The sequence below is a fragment of the Musca domestica genome, unplaced genomic scaffold (assembly GCF_030504385.1).
Source record: "Musca domestica strain aabys unplaced genomic scaffold, Musca_domestica.polishedcontigs.V.1.1 45, whole genome shotgun sequence".
Lineage (NCBI taxonomy): Eukaryota > Metazoa > Arthropoda > Insecta > Diptera > Muscidae > Musca > Musca domestica.
In genome coordinates, this window is record NW_026712335.1 from 7,377,661 (window position 1) to 7,394,013 (window position 16,353).

Consider the following 16,353-nt stretch of genomic DNA (forward strand, 5'->3'; position numbering starts at 1 on the left):
TTTATTTGCTTTATTGAGAACTACAACTACATAGGAATTACTAAACTAAAACAAATAACAATGCCATTCAAAGAATAATAACAGGAAAAGGAAATAACAGTCCGAAGTGAAATTTTTTTCCCTTCAGAAATCCCACTTCAATACAATTTACCAAGCATAGTTGGGGGCATAGGCCAAGGGTGAGGAATAAGCGAAGGGAGCGCTGTAGGCCAAAGGAGCGGCAGCTGCATATTTAGCTACCAAAGGGGCATGGAAATGGGGTACAGGAGCTGCATAACGGGCTACCACTGGGGCGGCAGCATATTTGGCAAATACTGGAACATGATGGGCGTGGATGGGAGCAGCCACTGGGGCCACAACACGAGCAGCAGGAGCGAAAACACGAGGAACTGGTGCAACAGGAGCTACAATGGGTGCCCGGACAATGCCATTGTGTGTGCGGGCCACAACTTGGCTGCTGGTGGCGGTGATGACGGGAGCGGGTGCAGCTGCCACCACGGGGGCATGGTAGGCGAAGGGGGCACCAATGAGTCCAGGCTTGGCAGCAGCACAGACAATGAAAGCAAACAAGGCAATTGTCTAAAAGTTAATTTAAAAAATTAATATTTTTTCGAAATCCTTATGTTGTTGCTTTTAATCCTTACGTATTTGAACATGTTGTTTCTTGTTGTTATTGTGGAATTTTTGTGATTTGGATTCTTTGAAATGCTAATGCAATATGATTTATTTCAGTATGCCACTTTGGGTATTTATAATAAAACATCGATTAAGTTGGTGGTCGTGGTGGCCGACTAACTAACTGACCTTAGCCAATATTAAAAACAAAAACGGGGAGACATCGGTCGATGCAGAGGCGCCCTCGCTTAGCCACCCACAACAAGTTGCGTCCATACCATCCATACCATACCACACTGCAATGGCAACATTTTTGGCCACCTTTGTGGACGTATTCATGTCACGTCCAGCTTCGTGTAATTTTTGTGGGTTTTTATGTTAAATGGTTGGCTTCGTTGGCTTTTAATAAGCGATCACTCATTGTTTTGTTATTATTGTGTGTATGAGTATGTGTGTGTGTACATGTCGTTAATTTAAATTAACGGTTTATTTATTTGGACATTTGCATTTTGCCGAAAAAAGCGCGTTTGGCAGTAGCCCAATGCAGAAGCTGCTGTCATAATAAACATTTTTAGAATATGGACAGTCGTAGGTCATGATATTGCCGATGGCTAGTTGATCATGATTTCATGATATTTTGTGGACGATTTATAACAGATATGTACATGGGGGTTTGAGTCCTATGGCTTATCTAAGGCCATTGACGTAAGGTTGTAAGTGTTTGTTTTTAATGCACAATTTTAGTTCTCTGTAGTGGTGTGTAAAGTTCTAACTGTGGAATGGACATACCCAATGACATGGTGTCGAAATCCCCAATTCGAAATGGGTATATTAACAAGTTAAATAGAATCAGTAGGTATAGCTGCATACCCTCAGTCAATTTTCGGTTATTTAAATATATTCCGAATTGCGTTATAATTATTCAAACTGTTGACCTTTCATAGGAGAGATTCCAAAGAAGTATCTAACATATATCTAATATAAATATTAAAACTTATCAGATTTGGAATTACTATCGACTACTATCGATAGTTTTTCGAAAAGTTTGAGATGTGCTTGAGTTATCACATAAAGTAGACCAAAATAACCTACCTTATCTATTGCTAGTACAAATATTGAGATGTGCCGAATTTATACATTTATTTCCAATTTTATGAGAACAAATTTTTCGCAACTTATGAAAAAAATTAAACTATTCTAATTTGTAACCCTTTTTGGGAGAGATACCAGAAGAAGTGGACCGAAATCTTTAATCTTTATACCATATCTTGTGTTGGAAGAGATATTTGGATGTGTGAAATTTGAAGAGAATCGGATGTTTATTTCGCGTTTTATGAGATAATTATAATTATTCAAAATTTTGAAACTTTGTGGGAGAGATACTTGACAGAGTGGACCGATATTATCCATTTTCGCAACAAACCAAGAGCGGATAAAAATATTAGGGTTTGCAAAGATTGAGCAAATTTGGAATATCCTTTTCTTTCCAAGAAGCAAGATAATATTAGATGTACCAAGTTAGTCGATCTCGAAGGGTGTATGTCCGTCTGCCTGGTTGGTGCGTACGATAACTTTCGAATAACTTGATACATCCAATATAATCATGCTTTTTATACCCTACAACACTATGTGTTGGGGGTATTATAAGTTTGATTGGGCCAAAAATTATGTAACACCTCGAAATATTGATTTCCCACATAGGAAAGTATATATGGATCTTCCTAGCTCGCCGAGCTGAGTCGATCTAGCTATGTATGTCCGTCCGTCCGTCTGTCCGTCTGTCCGTCTGTCCATGTTAATTTGTAATCACTCTACAGGTCGCAATTATGGCCCGATCCTTACGAAATTTTGCACGAAGGTGGGGTTAGGGTCAGAATAGAAGCCTATTTCTTTTGGAGATGATCCCCAAATGTTTAGGGGTTGAAATGGACCAAATACTGAAAAAATGTCGGATTTTGCAGTAGCTATACAGGTCGCAATTATCGACCAATCGACGCGGAATTTCGCATGTAGCTAGAGTTTAGGGCTGGGAAGAAGCCTACCAATTTGGGTGGTCATCGGATAATATTTAGCGGGTAAAATAGACCATGTCTTTTGTGTTAAAAAAATTCAAAATTTTTCATTAAACCGTGAATTTTTTAAATCCCGGCGAAATCACAAAGTCATGACAAGGTTACTTCTGACCTTTACATTGATGTTAACATCCAACAAATCGGATATATAGCAAAATATGTGCGATATATATGTCTATCAAAGAAGATATGCTTGAAAGATCTCTTATATGTCGAGAACGGCTGAACTGATTTCGACAGTTCTCATTAATTCAGAATGGCCTCTTGGCAGGAAAGAAAAAACGTCTAAAAAAATCGCATAAAAATATCTCTCTAAACATGAAAATATTGATTTTGTAACATTTTCTCATATTTTTTCAATTTTGTCATATTTTTGGCATATTTTCATTTTGAATTAAACATTTGGTAATATTTCTACAGCTAACAAAACTAAGTAGTTGAGATATCAGGATATCATATACAGATCGCATTTATGGCCCGATCCTTACGAAATTTTGCATGGGGATAAGATGAGGGTCATGATAGAAGCCTACTCTTCTTGGGGATGATCGCCACATATTTAGGGGTTGAAATGGACCAAAAAAAACTGCAAAATTGTCAGCAGGTCGTAATCATCGCCCGATCCTCACGCACATTTGAATGGGGGTTACTGGACATTGCAAAAGCCAAGCAGTTTTGGATGACCATCCAAAAATTTTCAATGTGCGAAATAGTTTGTCAACTTTTGTAGACAAAATGCGAAAATGTCCATTCCAGTGACTCTTTGGAGAATTCACAAATACAGGAAAGACGCACTTCTGACTATTTCGTTAACGCTGATTTCGTTGAAGAATATAGTCAAATGTCTGTATCTCATATAGATGCGTTTCAGTCAAAAACCAATAATAAATGTTAATATTTTGCCACTTCTGAGAGATTATAGGTCTTTGGGAAATATTGGTTCCAGATCTAGGATTTAAGTGCAACATCTAAAAATAAATTGGAAATGAGCAAATTAGTTTAAGTTGCTATTATTCGAAAATTAGAGAACGAAACATGATGGTTTTCCTTTATTATTTGTCACAATATCTTGTGGAATTCTTTCGAGTATCTCGCCTATATAATCTGTATCGTTTATTATAGTGTTGTAGGGTATTCAACGGTCGGCCCCGCTCGACTGTAGCCTTTGCTTACTTGTTGGAAAATAGGAAGGATATTCCAAATGTGCTCAAACTTTGCAAAGGATACTCCCATTTCGTACAAATTTGCTACATCGTAATTAAAACTTAGCTCTGTTCTCAGATGATCAAAATCGGTCCACTCTTTTTGGTATCGTCCACATAAAATGTCAAAAGACAGGGATTATTTTCGTTAAAAATGTTAAACCTCGAGCGAGTCAACATAAGTATCTTTTTTCTACAAAATTATTTATATTAAAACTATACTATACAGGGTGAGATAAAAAAACTGCAACAAAGTCAAACGCCATAATTTTTAATTTTTTGTTATTTTATTAACTGAAAAAAAAAATCGGAGATAGCATCAAATTTTAGAACAAGTTAAGATTTATTTGAATTGGTCACCTTTGGCACGAATTATGGCCTTCAATCGGTCAATGAAACCCTTACACGCTGCCCGAAAATTGCTCTGTGGTATTTTGGCCCATTCGGCGAAGCGCTTGATTGAGGCGATCGACACTTTGGTATTTTTACTCCAGACACAGTAGTCCAACGGATTGGAATCCGGAGATTTTGGTGGCCATTGTGCGCTGAAAATGAAACGAGGAACCCCATTTTGTAGTCATTTCTGGGTGGCGCGTGCTGAGTGCAACGGTGTTGAGTCCTGTTGGAATGTCCAAGGTCTGTGGCCAAAATGTTTGCGTGCCCAAGGCTTTAATACACCCTTCAGAATATTTTCGCGATAATATTCGGAATTTATTCTGATGCTGCGGTCGATTAATACGAGCGGAGAGAGCGACCATCGGCTGTTATGGCGGCCCACACCATCACCATGGCCGGCGCTTAAGTTCTGGTTGCCAACCGAAGGTGCACATTTTCAGCTAAACTCTTTGGAAAGTAGATTTATTCACATCTGGAGTGCTCTAACGATAGCCACTTGTGGTTTTCCAGCCAAATATAAAGAAATCACACTATCACGCTTGAATTCCATCACGAATCACTTTTTTTCTGAAAAATTCTCACCCAAATGCTTTTGTACTTCTGTAAGTGTAATATAAGGAGCTTGCACTGGAATAATTTTACTAGCTGTCGGACGAATGGAAACATGGTGAAAACGTAAAAAAAAATCTTGAAATCGGATTTAGACTTACACTAAAAAAATGGACCGATAGGTTCATTGTCCACCCTAGACACCAATAGAGACCTCAATATCAAGCTTCGGTATTCCAACTTTATCCTTTCGCCCAATACACAATGCAGTACCATCCAATACTTTTGTACAATTATGGTACACATTTCTGAAATCACCTCCATATGTCCAGTCTACACATGAACCCTAATACTAAATTTCAGATTTCAAGCACCCAATACCAAATTTGGTACTATTTAGTACTTTTCGTGCATTACAAAACCAACTTTAGTAACATTTAGTACAGTTCCCACACTTAGTACACATTTCCAAAACCATCTCCATAAGTTAATCCCAGATACCAATATCAAATTTCGGGATTCCAGTCCAATGCCTTCACCCAATACCCAATTTAGTACCTTTCAAACAATTTTAGTACACATTTATAAAAACCCCCTCCATATCTTAACCACAGACACTAACAGTGACATCTATTTCAAATTTCAGGACTTCAGATCTATCCCTTCAACAAATTTAGTACCATTTAGTATTTTTTGTACAAATATAGGACGCATTTCCACCTTTTAGTACCTTTCAAACAATTATAGTACACATTTCTAAAACCACCTCCATATCTTAACCACAGTCACCAACAGTGACATTTATATCAAATTTCAGGACTTCAGATCTATATCTTCACCAAATTTAGTACAATTTAATATTTTTTGTACAAATATAGGACGCATTTCCAAAAGATCACCAAATCGCCATAGCCAGAGAACAGTAATATAAATATCAAATTTCGGAATCTTATCTATTCGCCTTCATCCAATACAATGTATGGTACCAATCTGTAATTTTCGTACAATCATAGAACATATTTCCAGGCTACACATGAACAGCTACCTTCATACCAAATTTCAGATTTCAAGTACTATATATGAACCCAATAAAAAATTGTACCAAATATAGTACTACTTAGAACTTTCCGTGCACATGTAGTAATCAATACCAAAACCAACTCTTTATCACAAACCTAACACTAAAAGGGACCCTAATACAAAATTTCAAAATACAAAGTCTCAAACATACCACCAAAAGGGTCCCTAATACAAAATTTCAAAATACCGGCTTCATACGCTCAGCCTAAACAAAAAATTTTTAAATGCAGTGCCATTTAGTACCGTTCGCACACTTAGAACACATTTCCAAAACCTCGATCATATTTCAAAATTACTTAATTCCAACTCCAAAAAAATCCTAAATAAAATTTACACTACAATTTTGTACCTAGACGTCGCTTAAGGTATCAGGAATGTTAGAGTCGTAGAATAAAATTTCACCAATCAACTGCATTTTATTATTGAAATTTATTTCACAGTTGAATATCAAAATTTATATATTTTTTATTAAATGATGCTGTGACAACTTTCTGCCTCTTAAAGGCAACTGTCTGGCTTGACATTAACGCACAATTTGGTATCCTCATGGAAGTACTGGCCAGCGGGGCAAGACTTTAGCATGCCATCCAAAGTGCCATTAAGAATGTAGCACATGACGAATCTGCACGAAATAAAAATACATTTATGATTAAAAGAATGAGAAGGAAGTGAGTATCGTATCGTATTCTCAACTTACTTGGTACAATCGCCATCGTACTTATACGAACCACTAGCACCGGCATCCAAGCAGATTTGTTTTGGATCACGTGGCGGATTTGTAATGGTTGCCTGAGTTGTGGTTGTTGGGCTTTCTTGATTGTTTGCCGATGTTGTTGTGGGCACTTTCACAGTTGTTGTTGTTGTAGTTTCTGGATTTGGATTCGTATCTGTTGTTGTAGATGTTGAAGTTTCGGTTTCCCCAGGATTCTTCGTCGTCGTCGTTGAAGTCTCGATTTTACAATCACTTGGTTTCTCAACGGTACAGAATTTCCTCTCTCCATCAAAGTACTGTCCAGTTGGACAAGTTTTCTCAATACCTTGCAAAGTTACACCATAACACATGATGTATCTAGATGAGAGGATAGTAGGAGATTAATAGAAATATTGCTCTAAATATAATGGATAACATACTTAGTACAGGTCGGATCCAAATCGGGTTTAAAGAAACCAGTTGAACCCTCATCTTGACATAATTGATTGGGATCACGTGGTTCTGTTGGAGTTGGAGTCGTCGTTGTAGTAGTCACAGTTGTTGTTGTTGCCGTTGAGCTGGAAGCTTCAGTGGTTGTTGTACTGGAGACCGTTGTAGATGATTCTGTTGTAGATTGTTCAGTAGTGGTGGAGGTGGTTGTGCTATGAGCCAGGGTAGTTGAACCTGTAGTAGGACCTCCGGTGGTAGTTGTTGAGCTGGGTATTATGGTTGTCGGTTCAGTGGTATATTCTTTGGTAGTGTCGGGGAGTGTTGATCGTGTTGTTGATTTTTCAGTTGTGGTTGTTGTTGTGGTGGTGGTGGTGGGGACCATGGTTGTCGTCTCAGTTATGGGTTCTTGGGTAGTTGTAATTATATTCGTTTCTGTAGTAGGTTCATCGGGGGTGAAGTTTGTAGTTGGAACAGAAGATGTTGTTGTCTCGGTAATGACTTCAGTTGTTGTTGTGGTTGTAGGCAATGTTGTTGTTGTGGTGGGTAATGTTGTTGTGGTGGTAACTTCTTCAGTTGTTGTTGAATATTCTGTCGTTGCGCTATCGACTTCAGTGGTAGTGGTGGCGGGTAACTCCGTTGTAGTACTGTACACTTTGGTAGTTGTTGTAAATTCAGTAGAAGTTGTTGTTGTTTCTGGCTCATATGTCGTTGTTTCGGAATTATCTTCATCGGGGGAAGAGGGAACACAACTAGCCTAAAAATGATGGAGTTTAATAGTAATTTGATTTCAGTATTATTAAACTATAAAATAAATTACCAAATTTTGAATTTTGAAAAAAAATCTTCCAAATTATTTTTTTGATTGCGATTTGTTTAACCAACGTAAATTATGTGAACAAAATTTTGAATTTAAAAAAAATATTTTTTTGGGGAAATTTTAGATTTTTAATAATGAATATAATTGTCAGAATAGTTTTTGAGCGGGTTTCAGATGCATATTTGTCAATATTTGCAAATGTTTTTGGGAGACGTTTAGAGGTTTAATTCTGAATATTTGATAAGGGAATTTGAGCAACTATATTTTCCATCACAGCCATCTAACCTTGTTGAAAATATCTTCTAAAGTGTGAATAGTTTTTTTTTACAACTTACCTTAGCCAACGTATCATCATAGCAAAAATCAGCTTTGTAATTTATATTACAAACTGTATTTGCCGGACAGTCCATAACCAGATCGACGGGTCCATCTAATATGGATTCTTTTCCAAAACAGAAGCCATAAGTAGTTTCACTCAGACAAGCAAATACTCTATCTTCGTCACAGATGCCACATTGATTGCCCTCACGTATCATGGCGTCACTATCCTCGACAGCATCAAATGGACAAACCGGTGTTTCTTCATCCGGTGGATAACAAATATTTTCACCAGACGTACAAACGTAATCATTTGGGCAGGTAAAATGCTCTTCCATAAGAACGCCTATAAGAAAACATGGAAAGTTTTATTAGCATGGATTTTTAAAAAAACATATTTTTTGAGCGATATTTTGAAAGACTTTTGGAGCTATATATTTTTTTAAATATTTGTTTAAGAACAAACAAATATTAGGAAAAAATATATTTTCAATATTAAAATATATATATATATATATATATATATATATATATATATATATATATATATATATGTATATAATATTGAAAATATATTTTGTATATATATAAATATATATTTGTTCTTAAACAAATATTTAAAAAATATAACTCCAAAGTCTTTCAATATATATATATATATATATATATATATATATATATATATATATATATATATATATATATATATATATATATATATATATATATATATATTGAAAGACTTTGGAGTTATATTTTTTAAATATTTGTTTAAGAACAAATATATATTTTATATATATACAAAATATATTTTCAATATTATATACATATATATATATATATACATATATATATATTTTAATATTGAAAATATATTTTTCCTAATATTTGTTTGTTCTTAAACAAATATTTAAAAAAATATATAGCTCCAAAAGTCTTTCAAATATATATATATATATATATATATATATATATATATATATATATATATATATATATATATATATATATATATATTTATTATTATTTTTTTTTTTTTTAAGAATTTTTTTAAAAGACCAATCTATATACTCGTGTTTATAAAAAAGTAGTGAAAAAACTTACGTCCAGACGAAACGGCTAATACTAGAATCCTGAAATTTTCCACGAGGGTTAGTCTTGGTTCGAAGGCGTGGAAATTCATACAAAAGGGGTTCGAAAAGTACTAAAATGTACTAAAACTGCAATACTTTGCAATGGAATCAAATTTGGAATCAAAGTCACTGATGGATTGCAGGATAGACGAACCAAAGGGTTTAGGAAATCCGTACTTTAAGGTTACGAAAAGTTCTAAAAGTGTACTAAACTTCTAAAATGATACCATTTAGTAGTAAGAGAAGGGCTAGAGCTAAAAATAACATATGAGAATTAACTTTGGAAATTGCGTTTGATACATGAAGATGGTTTTGGAAATGTGTACTAAGTGTGCGAACCAAACTAAATGGTACTCAATTTGGAACAGTTTGGTTTAGGGAGGACGGTTGAAGCTGGAATTTTTAAATTTTGTATTATTGTTTAGTTTGTGATAAATAAGTGGTTGTGCAAGTGTTTTCTACATGTGCATGAAAAGTACTAAATATTACTGTATTTCATACAATTTGGTATTGGGTGAACGGATAGTGCTTAAAATCTGAAATTTGATATTAAGGTCGCTGTTTATGTGTAGCCTAAACATATGCAGGTGGTTTCGGGAATGTGCACTATAATTGTTCGAAACGTACTGAATGGTATTTTTTGGTATTGGGTGAAGGGATAGGATAGAATTCTGAAATTTGATATCAAATTGATGATATCTGCGTTTGTACGAAAAGTACTAAATTTGGTATTGAGTTAAGGTATTGAGCTGAAATCCTTAAATTTTATATGGATGTTACTGTTGGTGGCTGAAGGAGAAGGAGCTAGCTGAAGGAGAAGGAGCTAGCTTAGTAATTGTGTACCATAAATGTAGGAAAAGTAATAGGTGGTACTAAATTTGGTATAGGATGAAGGATTAGAGCTGAAATTCTAAAATTGGTGTAGATGTCACTGTTGGTATCTGTGGTTAAAGTATGGAGGTGGATTTGTAAATATGTACTATAATGTTCGAAAAGTACTAAGTGATACTAAGTCGAGTATTAATTGAAGAGATAGAGCTGGATAGATAGAGCTGGAAATTTTACACTTAGATATAGAAAGATATAGATATTCCTACGAAAAGTATTAAATTTGGGATTGGGTAAAGGAATAGAGCTGAAATTCTGAAATTTGCTATAAATGTTACTGTTGGTGTCGGTTGTTGAGAGAAGAAGATGGTTTTGGGAATGCATATTTTTATTGTTCGAAAAGTACTAAGTAGTAATTGTATTGAGTATTGGATGAAGGGATAAAGCTGTCTCTATTGGTATCTGGGAAGTGGTTTTAGAAATGTGTACAAAGTGTTACCACCAATTTGGTATGGGGTGAAGGAAAATAGCTAAAATCCTGAAATTTGGTATATATGTCTATGATTAAGATATGTGGTTTTGGAAATGCGTATTATCAGGGCTGTCATAGAAACCAATTTTGTCACTATTGGTTTTAAAAACGACAAGAAAAAATGCTTTGGTGTCATGAAAATCAATGTTATCGGTTTTATTTTCGAATTAGAATTTTATCGGTTTTGGTTGTCATAGAAGCCAATGTTATTGGTTTTGTTATTGGAAATAAACCAAGTTGCTTAGAGCTGTCACTTTTCATTTGCTTTGGATTTTTTAAACAATTTTTAAAGGATATTCAAAGGACTAAAAATGTGGATTTTTTAAACAATTTTTAAAGGATATTCAAAAGACTAAAAATGTGGATTTTTTAAACAACTTTTAAAGGACTAGAAACTTGGATTTTTTAAAGAATTTTTAAAGGACAATAAACGTGGATTCTTTTAAAGAATTTATAAAGGACTATAGACGTGGATTTTTTAAAGAATATTTAAAGGACTATAGACGTGGATTTTTTAAAGAATTTTTAAAGGACTATAAACGTGGATTTTTTAAAGAAATTTTAAAGGACTATAGACGTGGATTTTTTAAAGAAATTTTAAAGGACTATAAACGTGGTTTTTTTTTAAAGAATTTTTAAAGGACTATAAACGTGTTTTTTTTAAAGAATTTTTAAAGGACTATAAACGTGGTTTTTTGAAGAATTTTTAAAGGACTATAAACGTGGTTTTTTTTAAAGAATTTTTAAAGGACTATAAACGTGGTTTTTTTTAAAGAATTTTTAAAGGACTATAAACGTGGTTTTTTTTTAAAGAATTTTTAAAGGACTATAAACGTGGTTTTTTGAAGAATTTTTAAAGAAATATAAACGTGGTTTTTTGAAGAATTTTTAAAGAAATATAAACGTGTTTTTTTTTAAAGAATTTTTAAAGGATATTTAAAGGACCATAGACGTGGATTTTTTAAAGGACTATAAACGTGAATTTTTAAAGATTTTTTAAAGGACTATAAACGTGAATTTTTAAAGATTTTTTAAAGGATATTTAAGGGACTATAAATGTGAATTTTTAAAGATTTTTTAAAGGATATTTAAAGGGCCATAAACATGGATTTTTTAAGGATTTTTTAAAGAATTTTTAAAGGACTATAAACGTGTTTTTTTTTTTAAAGAATTTTTAAAGGATATTTAAAGGACCATAGACGTGGATTTTTTAAAGATTTTTTAAAGGACTATAAACGTGAATTTTTTAAAGATTTTTTAAAGGATATTTAAAGGACCATAAAGGACTATAGACGTGGATTTTTTAAAGAATATTTAAAGGACTATAGACGTGGATTTTTTAAAGAATTTTTAAAGGACTATAAACGTGGTTTTTTAAAGAATTTTAAAGGACTATAAACGTGGATTTTTTAAAGAAATTTTAAAGGACTATAAACGTGGATTTTTTAAAGAAATTTTAAAGGACTATAAACGTGGTTTTTTTTTAAAGAATTTTTAAAGGACTATAACGTGTTTTTTTTAAAGAATTTTTAAAGGACTATAAACGTGGTTTTTTGAAGAATTTTTAAAGGACTATAAACGTGGTTTTTTTAAAGAATTTTTAAAGGACTATAAACGTGGTTTTTTTTAAAGAATTTTTAAAGGACTATAAACGTGGTTTTTTTTTAAAGAATTTTTAAAGGACTATAAACGTGGCTTTTTTTAAGAATTTTTAAAGAAATATAAACGTGTTTTTTTTTAAAGAATTTTTAAAGGATATTTAAAGGACCATAGACGTGGATTTTTTAAAGGACTATAAACGTGAATTTTTAAAGATTTTATAAAGGACTATAAACGTGAATTTTTAAAGATTTTTTAAAGGACTATAAACGTGAATTTTTAAAGATTTTTTAAAGGATATTTAAAGGACTATAAATGTGAATTTTTAAAGATTTTTTAAAGGATATTTAAAGGGCCATAAACATGGATTTTTTAAGGATTTTTTAAAGAATTTTTAAAGGACTATAAACGTGTTTTTTTTTTTAAAGAATTTTTAAAGGATATTTAAAGGACCATAGACGTGGATTTTTTAAAGATTTTTTAAAGGACTATAAACGTGAATTTTTTAAAGATTTTTAAAGGATATTTAAAGGACCATAAAGGACTATAGACGTGGATTTTTAAAGAATATTTAAAGGACTATAGACGTGGATTTTTTAAAGAATTTTTAAAGGACTATAAACGTGGTTTTTTTAAAGAATTTTTAAAGGACTATAAACGTGGATTTTTTAAAGAAATTTTAAAGGACTATAAACGTGGATTTTTTAAAGAAATTTTAAAGGACTATAAACGTGGTTTTTTTTAAAGAATTTTTAAAGGACTATAAACGTGTTTTTTTTTAAAGAATTTTTAAAGGACTATAAACGTGGTTTTTTGAAGAATTTTTAAAGGACTATAAACGTGGTTTTTTTAAAGAATTTTTAAAGGACTATTAACGTGGTTTTTTTTAAAGAATTTTTAAAGGACTATAAACGTGGTTTTTTTTAAAGAATTTTTAAAGGACTATAAACGTGGTTTTTTTTAAAGAATTTTTAAAGGACTATAAACGTGGTTTTTTTTAAAGAATTTTTAAAGGACTATAAACGTGGTTTTTTGAAGAATTTTTAAAGAAATATAAACGTGTTTTTTTTTAAAGAATTTTTAAAGGATATTTAAAGGACCATAGACGTGGATTTTTTAAAGGACTATAAACGTGAATTTTTAAAGATTTTATAAAGGACTATAATCGTGAATTTTTAAAGATTTTTTAAAGGACTATAAACGTGAATTTTTAAAGATTTTTAAAGGATATTTAAAGGACTATAAATGTGAATTTTTAAAGATTTTTTAAAGGATATTTAAAGGGCCATAAACATGGATTTTTTAAGGATTTTTTAAAGAATTTTTAAAGGACTATAAACGTGGTTTTTTTTTTTAAAGAATTTTTAAAGGATATTTAAAGGACCATAGACGTGGATTTTTTAAAGATTTTTTAAAGGACTATAAACGTGAATTTTTTAAAGAATTTTTAAAGGATATTTAAAGGACCAGGATATTTAAAGGACCATAGACGTGGATTTTTTAAAGATTTTTTAAAGGACTATAAACGTGAATTTTTTAAAGATTTTTTAAAGGATATTTAAAGGACCATGGATCTTTTAAGGATTTTTTAAAGAATTTTTAAAGGACCATAAACCATATGATTAAGATATGGAGGTGGTTTTGGAAATGCGTACTATAATTGTCCAAATTTTCTTAATGGTACTAAACTGCGTATAAAATGGAGGGATAGAGCGGACGTTCTGAAATTTGATATCTGTGGTTGAGATAAGGAGCTGGTTTTGGATATTCGTACTATAATTGCACTAAGTGGCAATAAATTTGGTAATGGGGGATATTAAGGAGCTAAAATCCCAAAAATTTGCTATTGAGGTCTCAGTCGGTATCGGGATAAAGGGATAGAGATGAAATCCTGAAATTTGATATGGATGGACGGAGTTTTGGAAATGTGTACTATAATTGTTCGAAATATACTAAATGGTAGTAAATTGCGTATTAACTAAAGGGGCAGAGCGGACGTCCTGAAATTTGATGTCTGTTGTTGGGATATGGAGCTGGTTTTGGATATTCGTACTATAACTGTACTAAGTGGTACTAAATTTTAAGTGGTACTTAAAATTAAGGAGCTAAAATCCCAAAAATTTGCTATTGAGGTCTCAGTTAGTATCGCGTGGTTTTGCAAATGTGTACTATAATTGTTTAAAAAGTACTAAATGGTACTAATTTTGGATCACTGTTGGTGTGTCTAAGATGGAGAGATGTAGTTTATTTTGTATATGTGTACTAAATGTTACTAAATTTCGTAATGGGAGAAATTACAGGGCTGAAATCCTGAAATTTGATAGTGAGGTTGACGTTGACGAGGACGTTGAAAAGTTTTGGACCGAAAAATTTGATTTGATTCCATTGTACAATGGTTTTACTAATACCCGTGGTACAATATAAAGGTAAGGTAGAGCTATCAGCTGATTACAATTTTTTCTACGTGTGCCCGATTTCTGCCAATTTTGTGTATATATTTATTGTTTTGAAAAATAAAAACCCAGTATTTTCAAAATCCACGATTGGAAGATGCGTACATTACGGGACGCGCCAGTTTTGTCATGGAATTGAAAGATCGAACTATTTAGATCATATTTTTGAAAGAAAAGCAAGAGTTTAAAAATGAGGAAAAAAATATTGAATGAAATGAAAACAACTTGTTTCCATGCAAATTTGACAGGAAGCGGGCATAGCCTCAGGGCTGTATTTCTGCAGTTTTACGATTATTGTACCATAATAATTCCCTCCTCGGTAAACTTCAAAATGAAAGATTTTGAAGACTTTTTACTGTATTTATTTTTTTTTTTTTCGAAAAAGGAAAAATGTGAAAAATATATATAAAACATTGAAAGTCTGAAAATTTAGTACAATGTTCGAAATTCTGATAAAAAAAAATTGTAAAACTGAACAAATTGTGCATATTGAGAACCAAAAAGGCCTAACACGGAACTAATCTAAGTGGAACTTTTGCTGACGCAGTAGCGGTCACTTGCTAGTAGTTATATAAAAACTTACCATCTACACACAATGAAAAGGTATTACGACTGCGACAGGCTGCCTCATTACTCTGCTGGCATACATCGCAATATGCATCTATGGTGGTCAGGGCAATGGCCAATAGGAGCTGTAAATTTTATATTAGAAAGAATATTCTAATTATTTATTATCTTTGGAATCTTTTGTTCAACTTACAATATTTAACAAAAATTTCATAATTTCTAATCTCCAATTCCTCAATATTATTTGTTTTTTACTTCTTCGCCGTTCCGTTAACAATCGCAACTATTTTGCAAAACAACACTTAGCGAATTAATCACAAAAAAATTGGAACATGTTTATAAAGTTCCTTCATAAATGTCCGCAAGTTATCTTAACAATGGCGATAGGAAATATCTTTATGTCGTTTATCACAGATTTGAAGGCGATACTGAGAATAATTGGTTATATAGCATATTTTGGATATTGATTAGGTGATTTTTTTTGTAATTAAACTTTCAAGACATTTTAGCACAATTGGAAAATCTGACGCTTCGATCATGGAAATATTTATAAGATTGTGAATAGTATCTACATAGGCTAGGTGAAACTGATTATCATGTGTAAATTGACGCAAAGTCTAGTCATTGAAAGCAATAAAAATCAAAAGTCTGTCAAATTCGGCTATTAGAAGTAATATCTATTGAGTGAGAAGAATTCTCGCAGGCTCTAGAAATAGTTACGATACACAGAAAAAAAATTAATAATTTTCTTTCGATATTTGTATCCATAGTTTGGTCTCTCCATATTGGCCGTGTATTTCTCATAGGATCCTTATCATTATCAAATAATATGTTATAACCGGAAACTATTTACTTACAAAACAGGACCTTTATGCGTTTTTTAATATTGACAAGTTGCAGGAAGAAGTTATTTATTAAACTGCCACCAAGAGCAATCGTTATATATTAAGGAGACTAGACTTCACTTTTTTTCTTTGAGAGTTCAGTTTTTGCTCTTTCTTTGCTCGTTACCGTGATACTGGTAACGTAGCCCGACGTCAAGGATGTGGAC

At 32.4% G+C, this 16,353-nt stretch overlaps 2 protein-coding genes across 2 annotated transcripts; both read right to left on the reverse strand.

Moving 5' to 3' along the window:
• LOC101891969 (cuticle protein LPCP-23-like) lies at positions 1-742 on the reverse strand. Its single transcript, XM_011292281.3, has 2 exons — positions 645-742; positions 1-579 (listed from the first exon to the last, which is right to left on the reverse strand). The coding sequence occupies exons 1-2, from the start codon at positions 654-656 to the stop codon at positions 148-150; spliced, it is 444 nt and encodes a 147-aa protein (XP_011290583.2). The 5' UTR covers positions 657-742; the 3' UTR covers positions 1-147.
• A 5,568-nt stretch (positions 743-6,310) lies between these two features.
• On the reverse strand, positions 6,311-15,616 carry LOC131804496 (mucin-2-like). Its single transcript, XM_059127462.1, has 6 exons — positions 15,496-15,616; positions 15,319-15,427; positions 8,208-8,536; positions 7,046-7,809; positions 6,612-6,983; positions 6,311-6,536 (listed from the first exon to the last, which is right to left on the reverse strand). The coding sequence occupies exons 1-6, from the start codon at positions 15,514-15,516 to the stop codon at positions 6,413-6,415; spliced, it is 1,719 nt and encodes a 572-aa protein (XP_058983445.1). The 5' UTR covers positions 15,517-15,616; the 3' UTR covers positions 6,311-6,412.
• Between the last annotated feature and the right edge of the window lie 737 nt (positions 15,617-16,353).